This window comes from Mirounga leonina, unplaced genomic scaffold (genome assembly GCF_011800145.1).
Source record: "Mirounga leonina isolate KUSES-001 unplaced genomic scaffold, KU_Mleo_1.0 Mir_180, whole genome shotgun sequence".
NCBI lineage: Eukaryota > Metazoa > Chordata > Mammalia > Carnivora > Phocidae > Mirounga > Mirounga leonina.
In genome coordinates, this window is record NW_023270469.1 from 16,877,387 (window position 1) to 16,898,416 (window position 21,030).

Genomic DNA, 21,030 nt, shown 5'->3' on the forward strand with positions numbered 1-21,030 from the left:
CTACCCCAGGTTCAGTGGTTTTCTAGTCACAGTCAATAAAGCAACGGAAAAAAAACCCCTACTATTTCTCTTCATGACTAAGCAAGACTTGAAGGGAACAGTTATAGGAAGCTGTTTCAACAACTTAAAAAATGCTAATGACAGAAAACGTTTACTGAGCTGGGAGCTGCAAAATAATCAATAAGGTTGTGAAAGGAAAAGTTTTTGTCTCAACCATCTATATCTGCTACTTAAATGCTATTTTAGGTACCTAAGATAATAGAATTCACTTTAAAATTTTTTGGTAGAGTTAGGAGTAGGATAGCTATTTTATTTTTTTTGTCTTTAGACTTACCTTGTGGCAACAAGAGGGTAGCTATGACACGGTGATGCCCAGGCATCCCTTGTCCATGGCATACAGTCATAAAGCAGTAAATCCTTCTCAGTCACAGCCATGAGGACAGGTCTCCATTGTTGTCTTCCACCATCTAGTTTTGCCTGTTACAATGGTAAAATCCAGAAAGCAGAGCTAACTATAATGATATGTATCTGTAAAAGTCCCTTCAGCGATGGTCTAACATGGGTCTCCATTTTGTTCCCTGAACCTAACAGGCTTGAAGAACAGGAAACATCCCATCAGGTTCCTTTCCACTGGCTGGGATTCTCCAACGGGAGGTGTGAGGTGGTCTGTGTAAGCTGGAAAAGCTCTCTCTGAGTGAGAGACATTATCTAGTGATAGGACTCTGTTTTTAGAGTTCCCCATTAACTTTAGGAAGTTTCTGTTTCTGTTTCAAATGTACCATTGCATTTACCTGCATAAAGTTCAGTTACCTCTGTGAGGATTAAAAAATGTAGGAAAACAACCACTATTTATCCATATTGTCAAGGATCCAAAGCCAAAAAGCAGAAGACTATGCTGAACAAAATCCCTGGTTTATCAAAACATTTCCCCCCATGAAATGACAGACAGGGAATGCTTAACAATAGCGTTATTTTTACACAGATCCTAAAACAAAAACAAAAAAACACAGATGCTTCAGGGGCGCCTGGGTGGCTTAGTCGTTAAGCATCTGCCTTCCACTCAGGTCACGGTCCCAGGGTCCTGGGATGGAACCCCACATCGGGCTCCCTGCTCAGCGGGAAGCCTACTTCTCCCTCTCCCACTCCCCCTACTTGTGTTCCCTCTCTCACTGTGTCTCTGTCGCATAAATAAATAAAATCATTAAAAAAAAAAAACCACAGATGCTTCAGCTATCACTGATGGCTTTAAGGAGAAATCAAAATGATGAATCACTTGTCTCTTATAGAGTTGTCTTTAAAGCTACTTCTTATTTTCTCTTCCTTAATGACTTCTGAAGGTCATTTGGACATGTCAGAGCCCCTTAAGAATGTATCTATAATCTGAAAAGTGGCCTGAGTGGTTCGGTTCTGTGTTATAACATCTACTACTAGAACTTTCACCTCATAGTTAGAGCCACAAACTGACTCCAGGAGTTGGAAATGAATTCTAGCCAGTGAAGTGACCCATGTTCTTGCGTGTGCTGAAAGCACAAAATATACGACCCTACTCTGAGATTCCAGCAACGTATTGTAGAAATAATTTTACTTTTCTTATCAGTGAACCCAAGTTTTCTAAGATTCTATATTTAGTCTCTGGGTAACTCTATAATACCTGGAGGGAATATATCAGTTCCAAAGAGGTTCTCTTGGATTCTTACATTTTTGGGTCACAGAAAACCCAAAGGGATTTCTAAGTCTTTGTCTCTGAGATTGTTATGAATAATATTTCTAAAGGGAAGATATGGTAGTCTTCCCTTATCCACAGTTTTGCTGTTCATGATTTCAGTAACCCACAGTCAACCACAGTCCTGAAGCAGATGATCCTCCTGCTGACGTGTGGTCAGAAGGTCAACTGTAGCCTAATGCTGTCACACTGCCTGCGCCATTCACCTCACTTCACCTCACATCATAAAAATCACTAATATAGTACAATAAGATATTTGAAAGAGAAAGAGACCACATTTATATAATGTTTATTACAGTAAATTGTTATAATTGTTCTATTTTATTGTTAGCCGTCGTTACTGTTGTTAATCTCTTACTGTGCCTGATTTATAAATTAAATTTTATCGCATGTATGTATGAGTAGGAAAAAACAGTATATATAACATTCGGTACTATCTGTGGTTTCAGGCATCAACTGGGGGTCTTGAAACATATCCTCCATGCATAAGGGGACTACTATAATGTAAAATCTATCTTCCCAAGAGGTTAAAATGGCAATCTGACTTGTTTTTTCTTTTCTTAAAGATAGGGAGAGAGGGAGGAGGGGGAGGGGAAAGATAGAGGGAATGGGAGAGAGAGAATCCTAAGCAGGCTCCATGCCCAGCTTGGAGCTCAATGTAGGGCTCAATCTCACAACCCTGAGATCATGAAATGAGCCAAAATCAAGAGTCAGATGCTTAACTGACTGAGCCACCCAGGCGCCAAGGCAATCTGACTTTTTAAAATTAATTTTTCCCCTAAGTTGTAAGAGATTTTGAAGGCTAGATCAGAGTATATGCATTTGGAAAACCTAAATTAAATGTATTTCTTCCCAAAGAAGATATTTTAGGCAATAAAGGAAAACTGCTAATACCAATAGAAGCAATATCTAATTTCAAGATAGAGACCTTTTTTTTCAACTAACAATTTTTTTTAAAGATTTTATTTATTTATTTGACAGAGAGAGACACAGTGAGAGAGGGAACACAAGCAGGGGGAGTGGGAGAGGGAGAAGCAGGCTTCCTGCTGAGCAGGGAGAAGCAGGCTTCCCCCCACCCCGATGCGGGGCTCGATCCCAGGACCCTGAGATCATGACCTGAGTTGAAGGCAGATGCTTCATTAACTGAGCCACCCAGGCGCCCCTCAACTAACAATTTTTAAAAGCGTTTATTCTTCGGCCCTTTTGAGTCTTTAGTTTTTAGAGAATTTCTTTCCCCTCTTCTACTTACCATTGCTGGAAAATGAAATGTCAATTTAAGTCATTCTGTTTGTGTATTTGCCTTAAGTTATAAGGATACTCTTTGCTTTCAGTGGAGTCAAAATGTTGCCTGCTATATATAGCATGTATTTTTGGTTGTGCTATCAGTACAGCTTTGGGGCTCCACTATTAAGGCTCTGGCCAGGGAAAGAAGGGACACTAATGTTAGGGTTCTGGTTGGCTTGTGTTTCAACACCCACACATGCACACACCTGGCCAAACAACAGCCTTGTCCAAATTTTACTTTTTAATAAATAGAGTTGAATAACACTAAAGATGAAAAACTACTGATAATTACTATTCATTCCCTAAATCCTAATCCTATAAATCAGGTGATATTCTGTTATTTTGTTATTATCAGAGAAAACAGAGAGCAAAAACTAAATAAGCCATTCTGCTAATGCTGATTTAGTGTATATGTTCCTACTTTGAGTATTTACACATTTGGAGAATTTCAAGGAACAAATTAGGAACTGTTGAAACAGAGTTTTCTTTAGCTGTCTTGGCTTTTCTAATCAATATTCAACTGCCTAAAAATACTGGTTTTATAGGTAATATATGTCGCCCCATTTGGAGGACTTAAAGAAAATTCTCTTTAAAGAATATAACCAACTAAAAAGTAAACTATCAGTTACGTAAAAATCAGTATCAGTGAAGAGACAGAAGTCCATGTGCAGAGAAGAGATTATCTATTGTTTACCAAATATCTGTAGTGTAGGTTTTCCCTGTTTTAAGCAAACTCAATTTTTAACAATGTGAAAAAACAAAAAAGATAAATTAAGGAGAGATCATTTAAAGTTAAATAAATGATCCTTCCTAAATTTATCTCTGCAAAATGACTATCTTTTTTTTTTCTTTTTTAGAGAAAGAGAGAGAGAGAGAGAGAAAGCATGAGCTTGAGCATGGGGAGAAGGGCAGAAAGAGAAGCCTAAACAGGCTCCACACCAAGTGCGGAGTCCAACACCCAACGCCCAATGCGAGCTAATCCCAGGACCCTGAAATCATGATCTGAGCCAAATGAGCCACCCAGGTGCCCCACAACTATCTTTTCTAAGTATAACTGAAACAACTTCATTTATATGGAAGATTTTCAATAAATACACCTCATGCCAAAAGAAATGCTTACCTATAGTGAACAGATTATATAATCTATCATTATTTTGACCACTTTCATACTCAAAGAATGAAATAATCTTATAGTTAGAAAAAGCTTTGGCATTTACTGAATTCAACCTTTATCAAATACATAAGCTCATTATAATACCTCTGAGAAATGTATCCAGTCTTGCTTGAACACCTTATTCCAACAGTGGCATCTGATTTGGATAACCCAACAACTACTTCAAAAAAGGAAAAATCGGGCACCTGGGTGGCTCAGTTGGTTAAGTAACTGCCTTGGGCTCGGGTCGTGATCCTGGAGTCTCGGGATCGAGTCCCACATCAGGCTCCCTGCTCAGCACGGAGTCTGCCTCTCCCTCTGACCCTCCTCCCTCTCATGCTCTCTGTCTCTCATTCTCTCTCTCACAAATAAATAAAATCTTTAAAAAATAATAATAATAAAAATAAATCTAAAAAAGTAAAAATCAAGATTATTTTAGAAATAGTACATTGAGGGACACCTGGGTGGCTCAGTCAGTTAAGCGTCCGCCTTCGGCTCAGGTCATGATCCCAGGGTCCTGGGATCGAGTCCTGCATCAGGCTCCTTGCTCAGCGGGGAGCCTGTTTCTCCCTCTGCCTGCTCTGACTGCCGCTCTCCCTGCTTGCGCTCTCTCTCTCTGACAAATAAATAAATAAAATCTTAAAAAAAAAAAATAGAAATAGTACGTTGAATTAGTTCAGTAGTACTACTTTTTAAAGAGATTAAACTTTTTTACTTAGTATTATTTCCCAACTCTGAGCTTGTGTTCTTGGACAATATTTTAAAATTAGTGATTTGTTTGCTTGCTTTTTGTATGCATATAGATATACACAAAAAAATTACTGAGCATCTACTATATACATGGCATTAGGCTAAGTTCTCTGGGGGCAATAAAGATTTGGGAAAAAATGTGCTCCCGTCTTGCAAGAGCTCAAAATTGACTGGAGGAAACACCACATAAATATGGTCCATCACATATTGTGATGAATTGGTGGCTTTGTTTTTCTCCTTTCTACTTGTCTTTATGTAGCATAAACAAAACTAATTTCACTTTAAAAGTTTAACAACTCTCATATATTGCTGGTGGGAATCTAAATTAGTTCAACCCTGATGGAAGGCAATTTGGCAATATTTATCAAAATTACAAATGCATATGCCCTTGTGGTTCTTTAAAAATATGTCCACAAATTCTTTACTACTCTTCCCTTTAAGAGGTGGAGCCCTTGGTGTAGAGTGGACTTAGTAACTTGCTGCTGATGAAAATACAATAGAAGAGACTAGATCATAAAAGGCACTGAGGCTTCTAGCTTGTTCTTTCTCTCAGATCAGTTACTCTGGGGAAAACCAGTAGCCATGTCTTAAGGACACTTAGGCAGCCCTGTACCGAGGTCTGCATGGCAAGAAACTGAGGCCTCCTGCTGACAGTGAATGAATCATGCTGGAAGTGGATGGCCCAACCTCAGTCAAGCCCTCCAACGACTGCCCCCTGGCACACAGCTTGACTGCAACTTCACGAGGGGTCCCAAGCCTGAACCACCCAGCTACACCACTGCCGTATTTCTGATCTTCAGAAACTATGTGAGATAAATATTTGTTACTTTAAGGCCACTAAGTTTTGGAGTCATTTGTCATATAGCAATAGATAACTAACACACCCTTGGACCCAGCACTTCTGGGGACTTATCCTCCAAGTACAGAAATATCTCCTACTCTCTAAACTCTCAATATCCAAATATAGTAACTGCTACATCAGTTACATTTTGATAAATCCCTTACTAACCAAAGTTTTAGTGCTCACCCCCAGAAACTTAAGAAACAAATATATTGAGATAATACGGGTTCCCTTGTTATCTGATCTATCTGAACTTGGAAACCAAAGAGTTTGGATAGCACACGTGTGGAAGAACAAATTACAAGGTTATTCACTGTACCATCCTTTATAAGGGCAAAAGATTATAACAGCAAAACTGGGAGGAGTGCTTATTTAATTGTGGCCACACAATGGAAACCCATACAGTTGTAAAAAAAAAAAAAATGCTCTCTCTGCATTAATATAGAAAGATCTCCAGAATATATTGTTTAATGAAAACAAGACCAAGGTATAAAGTAGTATGCATAATATGCTGTCTTCTTTTATAAGAGAGAAAAAGCAGAATATGGGTTATTTGCTTTTATTTTCATAAAGAAACTCTCAAAAGATTTGCTAGAAAGGAGTGAAAGTGATTACCTCTCTGGGGAAAAGGAGTGGGAACTGGGTGGATGGGGGACAGAAAGGAGAGTAAGATTTTTCACCAACTAACTTTTTTTTTTTAAGATTTGTTTATTTGACACAGAGAAAGAGCACAAGCAGAGGGAGCGGCAGGCAGAGGGAGAAGCAAGCTCCCCACTGAGCAGGGAGCCCGATGTGGGGCTCAATCCCAGGACCCTGGGATCATGACCTGAGCTGAAGGCACACACTTAACCAACTAAGCCACCCAGGTGTCCCACCTATTAACTTTTTATTCTGACCTGTGAACCACATGAATGAATGTATTACCTTTTATTTTTTATTTTTATTTTTTTAAAGATTTTATTTATTTATTTGACAGAGAGAGACACAGTGAGAGAGGGAACACAAGCGGGGGGAGTGGGAGAGGGAAAAGCAGGCTCCCTGTGGAGCAGGGAGCCCGATGCGGGGCTCGATCCCAGGACCCTGGGATCATGACCTGAGCCGAAGGCAGACACTTAACGACTGAGCGCCCCGAATGTATTACCTTTTAAAATCATGAAGATTTCTGGGGCGCCTGGGTTGCTCAGTTGGTTAAGCGACTGCCTTAGGCTCAGGTCATGATCCTGGAGTCCTGGGATTGAGTCCCACATCGGGCTCCCCGCTCAGCAGGGGGTCTGCTTCTCCCTCTGACCCTCCTCCCTCTCATGCTCTCTATCTCTCATTCTCTCTCTCTCAAATAAATAAATAAAATCTTTTAAAAAAAAATAAATAAAATCATGAAGATTTCTAATATTGCTGAAAGCACAGCACAATTACCACTCAGCTGAGTTTCTCAAGCAGCATATAAAAATTTAGAATTTATACAACTCAACACCCAAAAAACAAATAATCGAACTAAAAACTGGACAGAAGGGGCGCCTGGGTGGCTCAGTCGTTAAGCTCAGGTCATGATCCCAGGGTCCTGGGATCGAGCCCCGCATCGGGCTCCCTCCTCCATGGGAAGCCTGCTTCTCCCTCTCCCACTTCCCCTGCTTGTGTTCCTGCTTTCACTATCTCTCTCTGTGTCAAATAAATAAATAAAATCTTAAAAAAAAATTTTTTTAAATAAAAACTGGACAGAAGACATGAACAAACATTTCTACAAAGAAGACATCCAGATCGCCAATAGACACAAAAAGACACTCAACATCACTCATCACCAGGAAAATGCAAATCAAAACTACAATGATCTATCACCTCACACCTGTCAGAATGGCTACAATAAAAAAATACAAGAAACAACAGGTGTTGGCGAGGATGTGAAGAGAAAAGAACCCTCTTACACTGTTGGTGGGAATGCAAACTGGTGTAGTCACTGTGGAAAACAGTATGGAGGTTCCTCAAAAAATTAAAAATGGAACTACCCTAAAATCCAGTAATCAAACTACAGGGTATTTACCCAAAGAATCCAAAAATACTAATTTGAAAGGATATATGCAACCCTCTGCTTATAGCAGCATTATTTACAATAGCTAAACTGTGAAAGCAGCCCAAGTGTCCATCGATAGATGATTGAATACAGAAGATGTGGTATAGGGGTGCCTGACTGGCTCAGTCAGTGGAGCATGTGACTCCTGATCTCCGAGGGTTCTAAGTCTGAGCCCCATGTTGGGTGTAGAGATTACTTAAAAATAAAATCTTAAAAAAAAAAAAAGATGTGGTATATACACACACACAATGGATCCAGCCATAAAAAGAATGAAATCTCGCCATTTGCAGCAACATGGATGGAACTGAAGTATAATGCTAAGTGAAATAAGTCAGTCAGAGAAAGACAAATACCATATGATTTCACTCATATGTGGAATATGTGGAATTTAAGAAATAAAACAAATGAACAAAGGAAAGAGGCAAACCAAGAAACAAACTTTTTCCTGAGGATAAAAAGTGCAATTTATTTTTTTAAGATTCTATTTTAATTCCAGTTAGTTAACATAGTGTTACATTAGTTTCAGGTGTAAAATATAATCATTCAACAATTCCATACATCATCTGGTGCTCATCACAAGTGCACTCCTTAATCCCCATCACCCACTCAACCCAGCCCTCCACCCATCTCCCCTCTGGTAACCATCAGTTTGTTCTCTATAGTTAAGAGTGTGTTTCTTGATTTGTTTCTGTCTCTCTTATATTTTCCCTTTGCTTGTTTGTTTTTTTGTTTGTTTCTTAAATTCTACATATGAGTGAAATCATATGGTATTTTTCTCTGACTTATTTCACTTAGCATCTTACTGTCTAGCCCCATCCATACTGTTGCAAATATCAAGATGTCATTCTTTTTTATGGTTGAATAATATTCTATTGTGTATATATACCACATCTTCTTTATCCATTCATCAGTCATTGGACACTTGGGCTGCTTTCGTTTCTTGGCTCTTGTAAATAATGTTGCAATAAACATAAGGGTGCATGTAACCTTTCAAATTAGTGTTCTTATATTCTTTGGGTAAATACCCAGTACTGTGATTGCTGGATCATAAGGTAGTTCTGTTTTTAATTTTTTTTTAAAGATTTTATTTATTTATTTGAGAGAGAGAGAATGAGAGACAGAGAGCATGAGAGTCAGAGGGAGAAGCAGACTCCCTGCCGAGCAGGGAGCCCGATGCGGGACTCGATCCTGGGACTCCAGGATCATGATCTGAGCCGAAGGCAGTCGCTTAACTAACTGAGCCACCCAGGCGCCCCTCTATTTTTAATTTTATGAGGAATCTACATACTATTTTCCACAGTGGTTGAACCAGTTTGCATTCCCACCAATGGTGCACAAGGGTTTCTTTTTCTCCACATCCTCCCAACACTTGTTTCTTGTGTTTTTGGGGGCAGTTGAGCTGTATAAGTTCTTTATATATTTTGGCTAACCCTTTATTGAATATGTCATTTGCAAATATCTTCTCCCATTCAGCAGGCTGCCTTTTAGTTTTGTTGATTGTTTCTTTTGCTGTGCAGAAGTTTATTTTGATGAAGTCCCAATAATTTATTTTTGCTTTTATTTCCCTCTCCTCAGGAGACCTATCTAGAAGGATGTTACTACAGTTGATGTCAGAGAAATTACTGCCTGTGCTCTCTTTTAGGACTTTTATGGTTTCATGTCTCACACTTAGGTCTTTTTTTTTTTAAAGATTTTTATTTATTTATTTGTCAGAGAGAGAGTGCACAAGCAGGGGGAGTGGCAGGCAGAGGGAGAAGCAGGCTCCCTGCTAAGCAGGGAGCCCGATGCAGGACTCCATCCCAGGACCCCGGGACCAATACCCAAGCCGAAGGCAGCCACTTAACCGACTGAGGCACCCCGGCGTCCCTCACATTCAGGTCTTTAATCAATTTTGAACTTATTTTTGTGTATGGTGCAAAAAAGTGGTCCAGTTTCATTCTTCTGCATATAGCTGTCCAGTTTTCCCAGCACCATTTGTTGTAGAGACATTCTTTTTCCCATTGGATATTCTTTCCTCCTTTGTTGAAGATTAATTGACCATATAATTGTGGGTTTACTTCTGGATTTTCTATTCTGTTCCACTGATCTATTTTTGTGTCAGTACCATATTGTTTTGATTACTACAGCTTTGTAATACAACTTGAAGTCTAGAATTGTGACACCTCCAGCTTCCCCTTTCTTTCTCAAGATTGCTTTGGCTATCCAGAGTCTTTTGCAGTTCCACACGAATTTTAGTATTTTTTGTTCTAATTCTGTGAGAAATGCTGTTGGTATTTTGATAGGGATTGCATTAAATGTGTAGATTGTTTTGGGTAGTATAGACACTTTAATAGTAGTTGTTTTTCCAAGCCACGAGCATGGTATGTCTTTGTTTGTCATCTTCAATCTCTTTCATCAGTGTTTTATAGTTTTCTGAGTACAGGTCTTTCACCTCTTTAGTTAGGTTTATTCCTAGATATCTTATTATTTTGGGTGCAATTGTAAATGGGATTTTTTTCTTAATTTCTCTTTCTGCTGCTTCATTTTTAGTGTATAGAAGTGCAGCAGATTTCTGCACACTGATTTTGTATCCTGTGGATTTTACTGAATTCACTTACGAGTTCTAGCAGTTTTTTGGTGGAGTCTTTTAGGTTTTCTATATAGAATATCATGCCATCTGCAAATAGTGAAAGTTTTATTTCTTCCCCACCAATTCAGATCTCTTTTATTTCTTTCTGTTGTCTGATTGCTGTGGCTAGGATTTCTAGTACTGTGTTAAATAAAAGTGGTAAGAGTGGACATCCATTGAGTATGATGTTCCCTGTAGGTTTTTCATATCCAGCCTTTATTATGTTGAGATATATTCCCTCTAAACCTACTTTGTCGGGGATTTTATCATGAATGGATGTTATACATTATCAAATGCTTTTTCTGCATCTATTGAAATGATCATATGGTTCTCATCCTTTCTCTTACTGACGTAATGTACCACACTGATTGATTTGTGAATCAAAGCACACTTGTAGGGGCGCCTGGGTGGCTCAGTCGTTAAGCGTCTGCCTTCGGTTCAGGTCATGATGGCAGGGTCCTGGGATCGAGCCCCGCATCGGGCTCCCTGCTCAGCGGGAAGCCTGCTTCTCCCTCTCCCACTCCCCCTGCTTGTGTTCCCTCTCTCGCTGTGTCTCTCTCTGTCAAATAAATAAATAAAATCTTCAAAAAAAAAAAAAAAGCACACTTGTAACCCAGGAACAAATCCCACTTGATTGAGATGAATGATTTTTTTTTAATGTATTTTTGAATTTGGTTTGGTAGCATTTTTTTGAGAATTTTTCATCTATGCTCATCAGGGATATTGGCCTATAGTTCTCTTTTTTAGTGGTGTCTTTATCTGGTTTTGGTATCAGGGTAATGCTGGTCTCACAGAATGAATTTGGAAGTTTTCCTTACTTTTCTCTTTTTTGGAATAGTTTAAGAATAGTTATTAATTTTCCAAGAAACAGATTCTTAACTATTGAGAACAAACTGATAGTTATCAGAAAGGAGGTGGATGGGGGATGGGTGAAATAGGTGATGGGGTTTAAAGAGTAGGCTTACCATGATAAGCACTGAGTAAAGTACAGAATTGTTGAATCACCATATCGTACACCTGAAACTACTGTAACACTGTATGTTATCTATGCTGGAATTAAAATAAAAAACTTTGGGACGCCTGGGTGACTCAGATGGTTGGGCGTCTGCCTTCGGCTCGGGTCGTGATCCCAGGGTCCTGGGATTGAGCCCCACGTCGGGCTCTGTGCTCAGCGGGGAGCCTGCTTCTCCCTCTCCCTCTGCCTGCCTGTCTGCCTACTTGTGATCTCTCTCTCTCTCTCAAATAAATAAAATCTTTAAAAACAAATAAATTAAAAAATAAAAAACTTAAAAAAATTTAGAAACAATGATAAACATAACTAAAATACTAAAACTTTCAAAGTCATAAGTACTTATATACCATGATTCTCATTAGTTTCTTCTCTGCTTAGTTATCCTAATTGTGCTTCCTACAAATTATCATAGTGCTAATTCTGTGTTCTAATTTATTATAATTATTACTTGGAACATTTATAAAATTTCAGAGCTCAAAAGAAAATACAGATTAGTGGAGTCCAATGTTGGTCTCCACACAATCTCCTGGTGAGTTACCAAACAAGACTGCAGACCCCACCACAGATCTATCAAATCAGAACTCTGCTGAGGTGGGGCATGGGGGGGGGGCGCGGGGCCAGACCTCACAAACTCTAGTTAAAACAAAACAAAAACAAAAGAACAAAATATTCCTGGGCTGATACTGACACAATCCCTGCCCCCTTGGACACACATGAGGGAACTAGGATTCAAAGAGACGAAGGAACCTTTAAAAAGATCTAAGAGCAGTGGAAACTAGAACTACCACTTGAACACTCATCTTGGAACCCTAAGTCTAGTCTTCCTTTTTCAACTCCTGGTGCCCCAGCTGACAGTGAAGGACCCAAAAGAAAAAGGATGTACTATAACTTCATGTATACTCAAAGTTTCCCTTTTGTCAAAATGGGATTCAAACTAACTTGGAGTAAGTTCATCCTTTCCTTTTACCAATGTCTACTTAGGTTTTGTTTCTCCTCTTTTCATTTTTCAGTGGTGGAAGACAACTGTACATTTGGCTGATGGCTTGTAAAATATTTTGCATGTTTTATACTTTTCCCAGAACAGGAGAGTAAGCTTTCTGTCCCTGAAACTGGCAGTAGACTAGAACAGGGGTTGTGAAACTATGACCTATGGGCCAAATGCAGCCTAGTACCTGTTTTTGTACATAAAGTTTTATTGACACACGGCCACACCTCTCCATTTTCATAGTGTCTACCACTGTTCTCTTGCTGCAACTGCACAGTCAAGGAGTTGTGACACTATCTGGCCCTTTGCAGAAAAAGTTTGCTGATCCTATTCTAAAATCATGAAAATTATTCTCTGTCATTAAGGACGGAGATGGTAATAAGAATCTCTTTTTAGTTATGTTGTGTTGATGACTATCATGACAGTCAGTTCTTCTGGTGGAGGTGATAATTAGCAACAAATAACTAAATGGTAGGGAGGAGAAACACAAAACCAACAAACAAAAGATCTGCAAGCTAGATATCCAGGGCCTGACTGCATGATAAATATTATAAATACATGAAATGGGGGAACCACCTTGGCTCTGAATGGTGACCACTGAGACCTTGCCCTGCCTCTCAACCTACCTGTTCTGCCAGCCAGGCAATGTGCTTGACCTCCTTGCTGCCTCCTGCCGTCCTGGTTGCACCAAGCATGGCATTGAGTTCAGCCAGTACCTGTGGGAGGAGAGCCATTATGTTGGTGTGGAGAGCTACGAACCAGGAATGTGCTGTGGCTGTATCCTTGCAGCGTAGGATCAGCGTGTTCCTGCTATCAGGAGAATGGAGTTCTATCAATCTGTGTGGAAAAAGAAAAAAAAAAGGTAAGCTAGATCGGAAGCCACCAAACCTGCCAGAGTGTAACATACATAACTGGAAATCTATTTTAATTTTACATTCCAGAATAGAGATACTTTCTCTTAATTCCTTAGGGCCCAATTTCAGAGAAAACCACATATGGAAAGATAATCATCAGAAAGACTAACTGCTGGGTCTGCTGTTTCAGTGTGTTAATTTAATGATCTCAAATGAAGGAACCTATTGTATGGTCTATAGTAAAACACCTCACTTTGCTTTAATTTCCATGTCAAAAAAATGGAAAGCATGCTTGTTGAATGTCATAGGCACATTGTAAAGAAGGAACTGATATTTTTTTAAATACTTAGAAAATTCTGGTATAAGGTATTGCTAGGTAAATAAATCTGACTGCCAAAGAGTGAACTGAAATTTCCACCATGTGGAATAAAGAAAAAATAACTAAAGAATATGATTCCTTATGAAAATCTAAAACTTGGTTTTTAGGGCCTGGGTAGCATTATCTGATTAAATCATCCACTCAGTCATAGTAGAAAAAGAGTTAAGAGAGGGACGCCTGGGTGGCTCAGTTGGTTAAGCAACTGCCTTCGGCTCAGGTCATGATCCTGGAGTCCCAGGATCGAGTCCCACATCGGGCTCCCTGCTCGGCAGGGAGTCTGCTTCTCCCTCTGATCCTCCCCCTCTCATGCTCTCTGTCTCCCATTCTCTCTCTCAGATAAATAAATAAAAAATCTTTAAAAAAAAAAAAAAGTTAAGAGATCTTCAGTCCTATGACTGTTATTTGTTAATGCTTTTTTTTTTAAATTTATTTATTTATTTATTTGAGACAGAGAGAATGAAAGAGAGGGAGCACATGAGAGGGGGGAGGGTCAGAGGGAGAAGCAGACTCCCCGCCGAGCAGGGAGCCCGATGCGGGACTCGATCCCGGGACTCCAGGATCATGACCTGAGCCGAAGGCAGTCGCTTAACCAACTGAGCCACCCAGGCGCCCATGTTATTTGTTAATGCTTAACTGAGAACAACCCAAACTTCAAAAGTCACCTTTAGGAATTTGCTAAATTTCTTTACAAGTACATTAAACAAATTTCTTAGAAAGCAATTTATTGGGTGCTCTTTTCTGTTTTGGTCAAAGTTTTTGCCAAGATGAGTTTAAAAAGTGAAACAAATAAATTAACATATATACACTTCTGTGTTCTAACAGTGAACATATGTATCTTTCAAAAAGGAAAAAAGATAAAGCTCTTAGAAGTGTTTTTCATGGTAGGCTAGAAAGTGACAAACTGCCACTGACCAGGTACAGATCTTTTCATTATTCATCTTTCTGAAGACAGTTTTTGCTGCCTTGAAGCAAGGTCATGAGATCCTGCACCATCTGTCGAAGATAAGCAGTTTACATGGATACTAGCATGCCTGCCTTGAAACTTGCGCCCCTCCCTCTTGCTACTTTTCTAAACCCTTTATGATTCCAAGTATTTCAATTTGCCATATTTAGTATAGCAAATATTCACTGTCATTTCAACTCTGGTCAGTCTATCATTTCTTAAGTAAACATTTATTGAGCACTTACTAGGTGCCAGCCACAGTGAGACACTGACATTGGAGATACAGTGGTGAAAAAAATAGTCTTTACCTTCATTGGACCTGTCGTCCGATGGGGAAGGCAGAAATTTAACAATTAATATAATTACAGGTTATAAAAAGTGCTCGTATAAAGGACTGTGATAACTACTATGAAGTTCTTGTCTAAAGGAAGCAAGGTGGTAGGGGCAAAGCAGGACTGCAATGGAGGCCTCTCTATCTCTGAGGCACACTTACCCAGCTAGTGTCATGCTTTGAAACAGGTTACAAACACATCTATCTCATACTTATCAACTCACCTATCTAGTCACCTGCCCTCCCACTGAAATTAGTCACCTAGCTACCTGAAAGGCTAGCCACCAGTTTATCCATGTTTTATATGCCTTCAAAGTTCTAGGGCAATAGCCAAAAGGCCAAAAAATTCTAGAAAATAGCCACAACATAAAATAAGATCTGGGAACAGTCTTAAGCCCATAGAAAGCTCATATTAGTCAGAAAAAAATCTTTAGATAGTAAGTCATAAGCAATTTGAGCTATTTGCTTTTGTTTTGTTCTTCCATGCTGGGTGCGAAACCTGCTTAAGATTCTCTCTCTCTCTCTCTCCCTCTCTCCCCCCACAAAAAAGGTAAAAACCACCTAAATGGCCACCGATGGAATGGATAACCAAATTGTGGTATTATACCAAGAATGGAATATTATGCAGCCTTAAAAAGGAAGGAAATTCTGGCACATGCTACAACATGAGTGAACCTTGAAGACATTATGCTAAGTGAAACAAGCCAGTCACTAAAAGAGAAATATTGTATGAGTCTGCTTATATGAAGTATCTAGAGTATTCAAACTCATAGAAACAAAAATTAGAATGGTAGTTGCCAGGGGTTAGGAGGACAGGGGAATAGGGAGTTGTTGTTTAATGGGTATGGAGTTTTAGTTTTGCAAGATGAAAAATTTCTGGAGATTGTTGCACAAATATACTTAATACTACTTAACTATACACTTAAAAATCGTTAAGATGGTAAATTTTATGTTATGCATATTTTACCACAAATAAAAATTGTAATATAAATTAGAAATAATCTTATGGTGGGATGTAAGATGGATTACAGTAGAAAGAGATATGGCCTGGGGAAATTTAACTGGACCCAAGAAGGATGAAACTACAGAGAGCTTACCAGTGGGATAGACTCTTATGCAGGAGGAATTCCTCCATCCTAAAAGCCCAGCAAAAGTAGAAAGAGGAAGATGAACAAATAGCTTAATATTCATATTAACCTTTATTTAGTCCTCTGTGTTATTTTATCATATCTATTCTTTTTTATGTTATTTTTCACTATATCAATTGTTGCTGCCATGATCCTTAAGATACCTATTGGTTAAAAAATTGGTTATATTCTCTGGAAGAAAACAGCTATTCATTTGTTATGGGAAGATTTAAAATGGTACATTACACTCAGTAATAATAAAATATCACGCTAAAAGACAGAATCATTTCTGTGCTAATTCTTTTAATGAGTTAATAATTGTATTATATAGAGCAACTGCTCAAATAATCATTAAAGTAGCGAAACTTATTATTTTTTTTTAAAGATTTTATTTATTTATTTGACAGAGAGAGACACAGTGAGAGAGGGAACCGTAAGCAGGGGGAGTGGGGGAGGGAGAAGCAGGCTTCCCGCCGAGCAGGGAGCCCAATGTGGGACTCGATCCCAGGATCCTGGGATCATGACCTGAGCCGAAGGCAGACGCTTAACGACTGAGCCACCCAGGCGCCCAGTAGCGAAACTTATTTTAAAGTTACTTAATGATAAGTAGTTATCTATAAAATTCAAGGCTAGATTATTAGATAATGTGTGAAAGCAAGTTCTTGTTTATTTTATTTCTTACACTAATCTTAAGAAGAAAAAGTATTTCCAGTATTTCTAGAACTTCCTATGTAACACAGCAATTGAGCACACACATTTAGTCTACTCCTTCCTGAAATCCCACTAAAAACAGTTAAAGGGGATTTAAAAAAAATTTATATATATATATATTTTAAAGATTTTATTTATTTATTTGACAGAGAGAGCAAGAGCAGGAAAACAAGCAGGGGGAGTAGGAGAGGGAGAAGCAGACTCCCCACTGAGCAGGAAGCCCAATGCAGGGCTCGATCCCAGGACCCTGAGATCATGATCTGAGGCGAAGGCAGACGCTTAACGACTGAGCTACCCAGGCGCCCCTTAAAGGGGATTTTTGAAAAACTTAATGGACTTTTTCTTTTAGCAGTATTAGGTTTACATAAAAAAACTGAGTAAGAAGTACGGGGAACTACCAAACACCCTTCCCTGCCTCTCCACAATACACCCTATTATTAACATCTTGCATTAGTGTGGTCCATTTGTTACAGCTGATGAGCCAGCCAATATTGATATAATATTATTTACTAAAATCCCAGGTCACTCTTTGTGTTGTATATTCTGAGTTTTGACAAATGTATGCCATATATCTACCATTACTGTATTCCACAGAATCATAATTTCACTGCTCTAAAAATCCCCTGTGATCCACCTATTGATCCTCCATCACTCAGGCCCTGGCCCTGACTCCTAGCAACTACTAATCATTTTACTGTCTCCATGGAATCATATAGTATGTCACTTTCTCAGACTGGCTTCTTTCACTTAGCAATATGCATTTAAGGTTCCTCCATGTCTTTTGTGGCTTGGGAGCTCATTTCTTTTTCTTTTTCTTATAAAAAGATCTACGATTTATTATTTTTTTAATTTAAATTGAATTAATTAACCTATAATGTATTATTGGTTTATTTGACAGAGAGAGAGACAGCAAGAGAGGGAACACAAGCAGGAAGAGTGTGAGAGGGAGAAGCACGCTTCCCGCCGAGCAGTAAGCCGTGCGGGGCACGATCCCAGGACCCCGGGATCATGACCTGAGCCGAAGGCAGATGCTTAACGACTGAGCCACCCAGGCGCCCCATGTATTATTGGTTTAAGAGGTCAGGTCTGTGATTCATCAATCTTATATAATACCCAGTGGTCATTACCACACATACCCTCCCCAGTGTCCATCACCCATTTACCTCATCCTTCCACCCCCCTCCCCTCCAGCAACCCTCAGTTTGTTTCCTATGAGTAAGAGTCTCTTATGGTTTGTCTCCCTCTCTGGTTTCATCTTGTTTCATTTTTTCCTCTCTTCCCCTATGATCCTCTGCCTTGTTTCTTAAATTCCACATATCAGTAAGATCATACGATAATTGTCTTTTTCAGATTGACTTATTTCGCTTAGTATAATACCCTCTAGTTCCATCCACGTTGTTGCAAATGGCAAGATTTCAGTTTTTGATGGCTGCGTAATATTCCAGTGTGTGTGTGTGTGTGTGTGTGTGTGTGTATACCACATCTTCATCCATTCATCTGTCGATGGACATCTGGGCTCTTTCCATAGTTTGGCTATTGTGGACATTGCTGCTATAAACATCGGGGTGCAGGTGCCCCTTTGGATCACTACATTTGTATCTTTGGGGTAAATACCCAGTAGTGCAATTGCTGGATCATATGGTAGCTCTATTTTCAACTTTTTGAGGAACCTCCACACTGTTTTCCAGAGTGGCTGCACCAGCTTGCATTCCCACCAACAATGTAGGAGGGTTCCCCTTTCTCTGCATCCCCGCCAACATCTGTCATTTCCTGACTTGTTAATTTTAGCCATTTTGACTGGTGTGAGGTGGTATCTCTTTGTGGTTTTAATTTGTATTTCCCCGATGCCAAGTGATGTTGAGAACTTTTTCATGTGTCTGTTGGCCATCTGGATGTCTTCTTTGCATAAATGTCTGTTCATGTCTTCTGCCCATTTCTTGATTGGATTATTTATTCTTTGGGTGTTGAGTTTGGTAAGTTCTTTATAGATTTTGGATACTAGACCTTTATCTGATATGTCATTTGCAAATTTTTTCTCCCATTCTGTCAGTTGTCTTTTGGTTTTGTTGACTGTTTCCTTTGCTGTGCAAAAGCTTTTTATCTTGATGAAGTCCCAATAGTTCATTTCTGCCTTTGCTTCCCTTGCCTTTGGAGACATGTCTAGCAAGAAGTTGCTGTGGCTGAGGTCACAGAGGTTGCTGCCTGTGTTCTCCTAGAGGATTTTGATGGATTTCTGTCTCACATTTACGTCTTTCAACCATTTTGAGTCTATTTTTGTGTATGGTGTAAGGAAATGGCCCAGGTCCAGTTTCATTCTTCTGCATGTGGCTGTCCAATTTTCCCAACATCATTTGTTGAAGAGACTTTTTTCCATTGGACAGTCTTTCCTGCTTTGTCAAAGATTTGTTGACCATAGAGTTGAGGGTCCATTTCTGGGTTCTCTATTCTGTTCCATTGATCTATGTGTCTGTTTTTGTGCCAGTACCATACTGTCTTAATGATGACAGCTTTGTAATAGAGCTTGAAGTCTGGAATTGTGATGCCACCGGCTTTGCTTTTCTTTTTCAACATTCTTATGGTTATTCGGGGTCTTTTCTGGTTCCATATAAATTTTAGGATTATTTGTTCCAGTTCTATGAAAAACTTTGATGGTATTTTGATAGGGATTGCATTGAATGTGTAGATTGTTCTAAGTAGCATAGACATTTTAACAATATTTGTTCTTCTAACCCATGAGCATGGAACATTTTTCCATTTCTTTGTGTCTTCCTCAATTTCTTTCATGAGTATTCTATATTTACTGAGTGAGAGCTCATTTCTTTTTATTGCTGAATAATATTTCCTTGTCTGTATGTACCAGTTTTTTATCCATTCACCTACTGAAAGACTTCTTGGCTGCTTTCAAGTTTTGGCAATTATGAATAAAGCTTCTATAAATATTTATGTGCAGGTCTTTGTGTGAATGTAAGTTTTCAACTCTTTACAGGTAAATGCCAAGGAGCACAAGTGCTAGGTCATATGGTAAGACTACGTTTAGCTTTATAAGAAACTGCCAAATTGTTTTCCAAAGTTGCTGTACCATTCTTCATTTCCACCAACAATGAATAAGAGTTCCTGTTGCTCTGCATTCCTCTACAGCATTTGGTGCTGTAGGTGTTTTGGATTTTGGCCATTCTAATATGCATATAGTGGTATCTCATTATTTTAATTTGCAATTCCCTAATGATATGTGATGTTGAGCACCTTTCATATTCTTATTTGCCATATGTATTTCTTCTTTGTTGAGGTGTCTGTTCAGATCTATTGCCCATTTTTAATTCGGTTGGTTTGTTATTGTTGAGTTTTAAGAATTCTTTGTATATTTTGGGTACCAGTTCTTTATCTGATAAGTATTTTACAAAGATTTTTCTCCCAGCTGTGGCTTGTCTTTTCATTCTCTTAACAGTGTGTGATGGTTAATTTTATGTGTCAACTGAAATGGGCTAAGGGATGCCTAGATACCTGGCAAAACAATATTTCTGGGTATGTCTATGAGGGTTTTTCTGGAAGAAATTAGCATTATCAAAAGACAATAAAGAAAATGGCCTTTGCCAATTCAAGTGGGCATCATCCAATCTGCTCAGGGTATGAATATAACAAAAAAGTGGAAGAAGGGTGAATCTGCTCTTTGCTTGAGTTGGGACATCCATCTTCTCCTGCTCTTGCACACTAGCACTCTTGGTTCTTGGGCCTTTGAACTCAGACTATATTATACCACTGGCTTTCCTGGTTCTCCAGCTTACAGAGAGCAGATCATGGGATTGGCCTTCATAATGGCATAAGCCAATTCCTATAATCTCTCTCTCTATCCATCTACCCATCCATCCATTCATCCATCTATCCATCCATCTATCCTACTGGTTCTGTTTTCCTGGAGACCCTGTTATACAGTGTCTTTTACAGAGCAGTTTTTAATTTTCTTGAAGTTCAACTTTTTTTTAATCAAATTTTTCTTTTATGTATTCTGCTTTTGATGTATCTAAGAAGTCATCAGCAAACTTTAAAGGGGATTGGTTGATTGATTTCATTTTTTTAAAAATATTTTATTCATTTATTTGTCAGAGAGAGAGAGCACAAGCGGGGGGCAGGGCACGGCAGGCAGAGTGAGAAGCAGGCTCCCTGCTGAGCAAGGACGCTGATGCAGGACTTGATCCCAGGACCCTGGGATCATGACCTGAGCCAAAGGCAGAGGATTAACCAACTGAGCCACCCAGGCGTCCCTTGA

At 39.1% G+C, this 21,030-nt stretch overlaps 1 protein-coding gene across 1 annotated transcript in view; it reads right to left on the reverse strand.

Moving 5' to 3' along the window:
- SNTB2 (syntrophin beta 2) overlaps positions 1-21,030 on the reverse strand; it is a 106,469-nt gene that overhangs the window by 31,309 nt on the left and 54,130 nt on the right. The window contains exons 3-4 of the mRNA XM_035024892.1: positions 13,048-13,258; positions 335-477 (exon numbers count right to left, since the gene is read on the reverse strand). Of these exons, the coding sequence (XP_034880783.1) occupies positions 335-477; positions 13,048-13,258 (354 nt within the window). The remainder of the gene's footprint in view (positions 1-334; positions 478-13,047; positions 13,259-21,030) is intronic.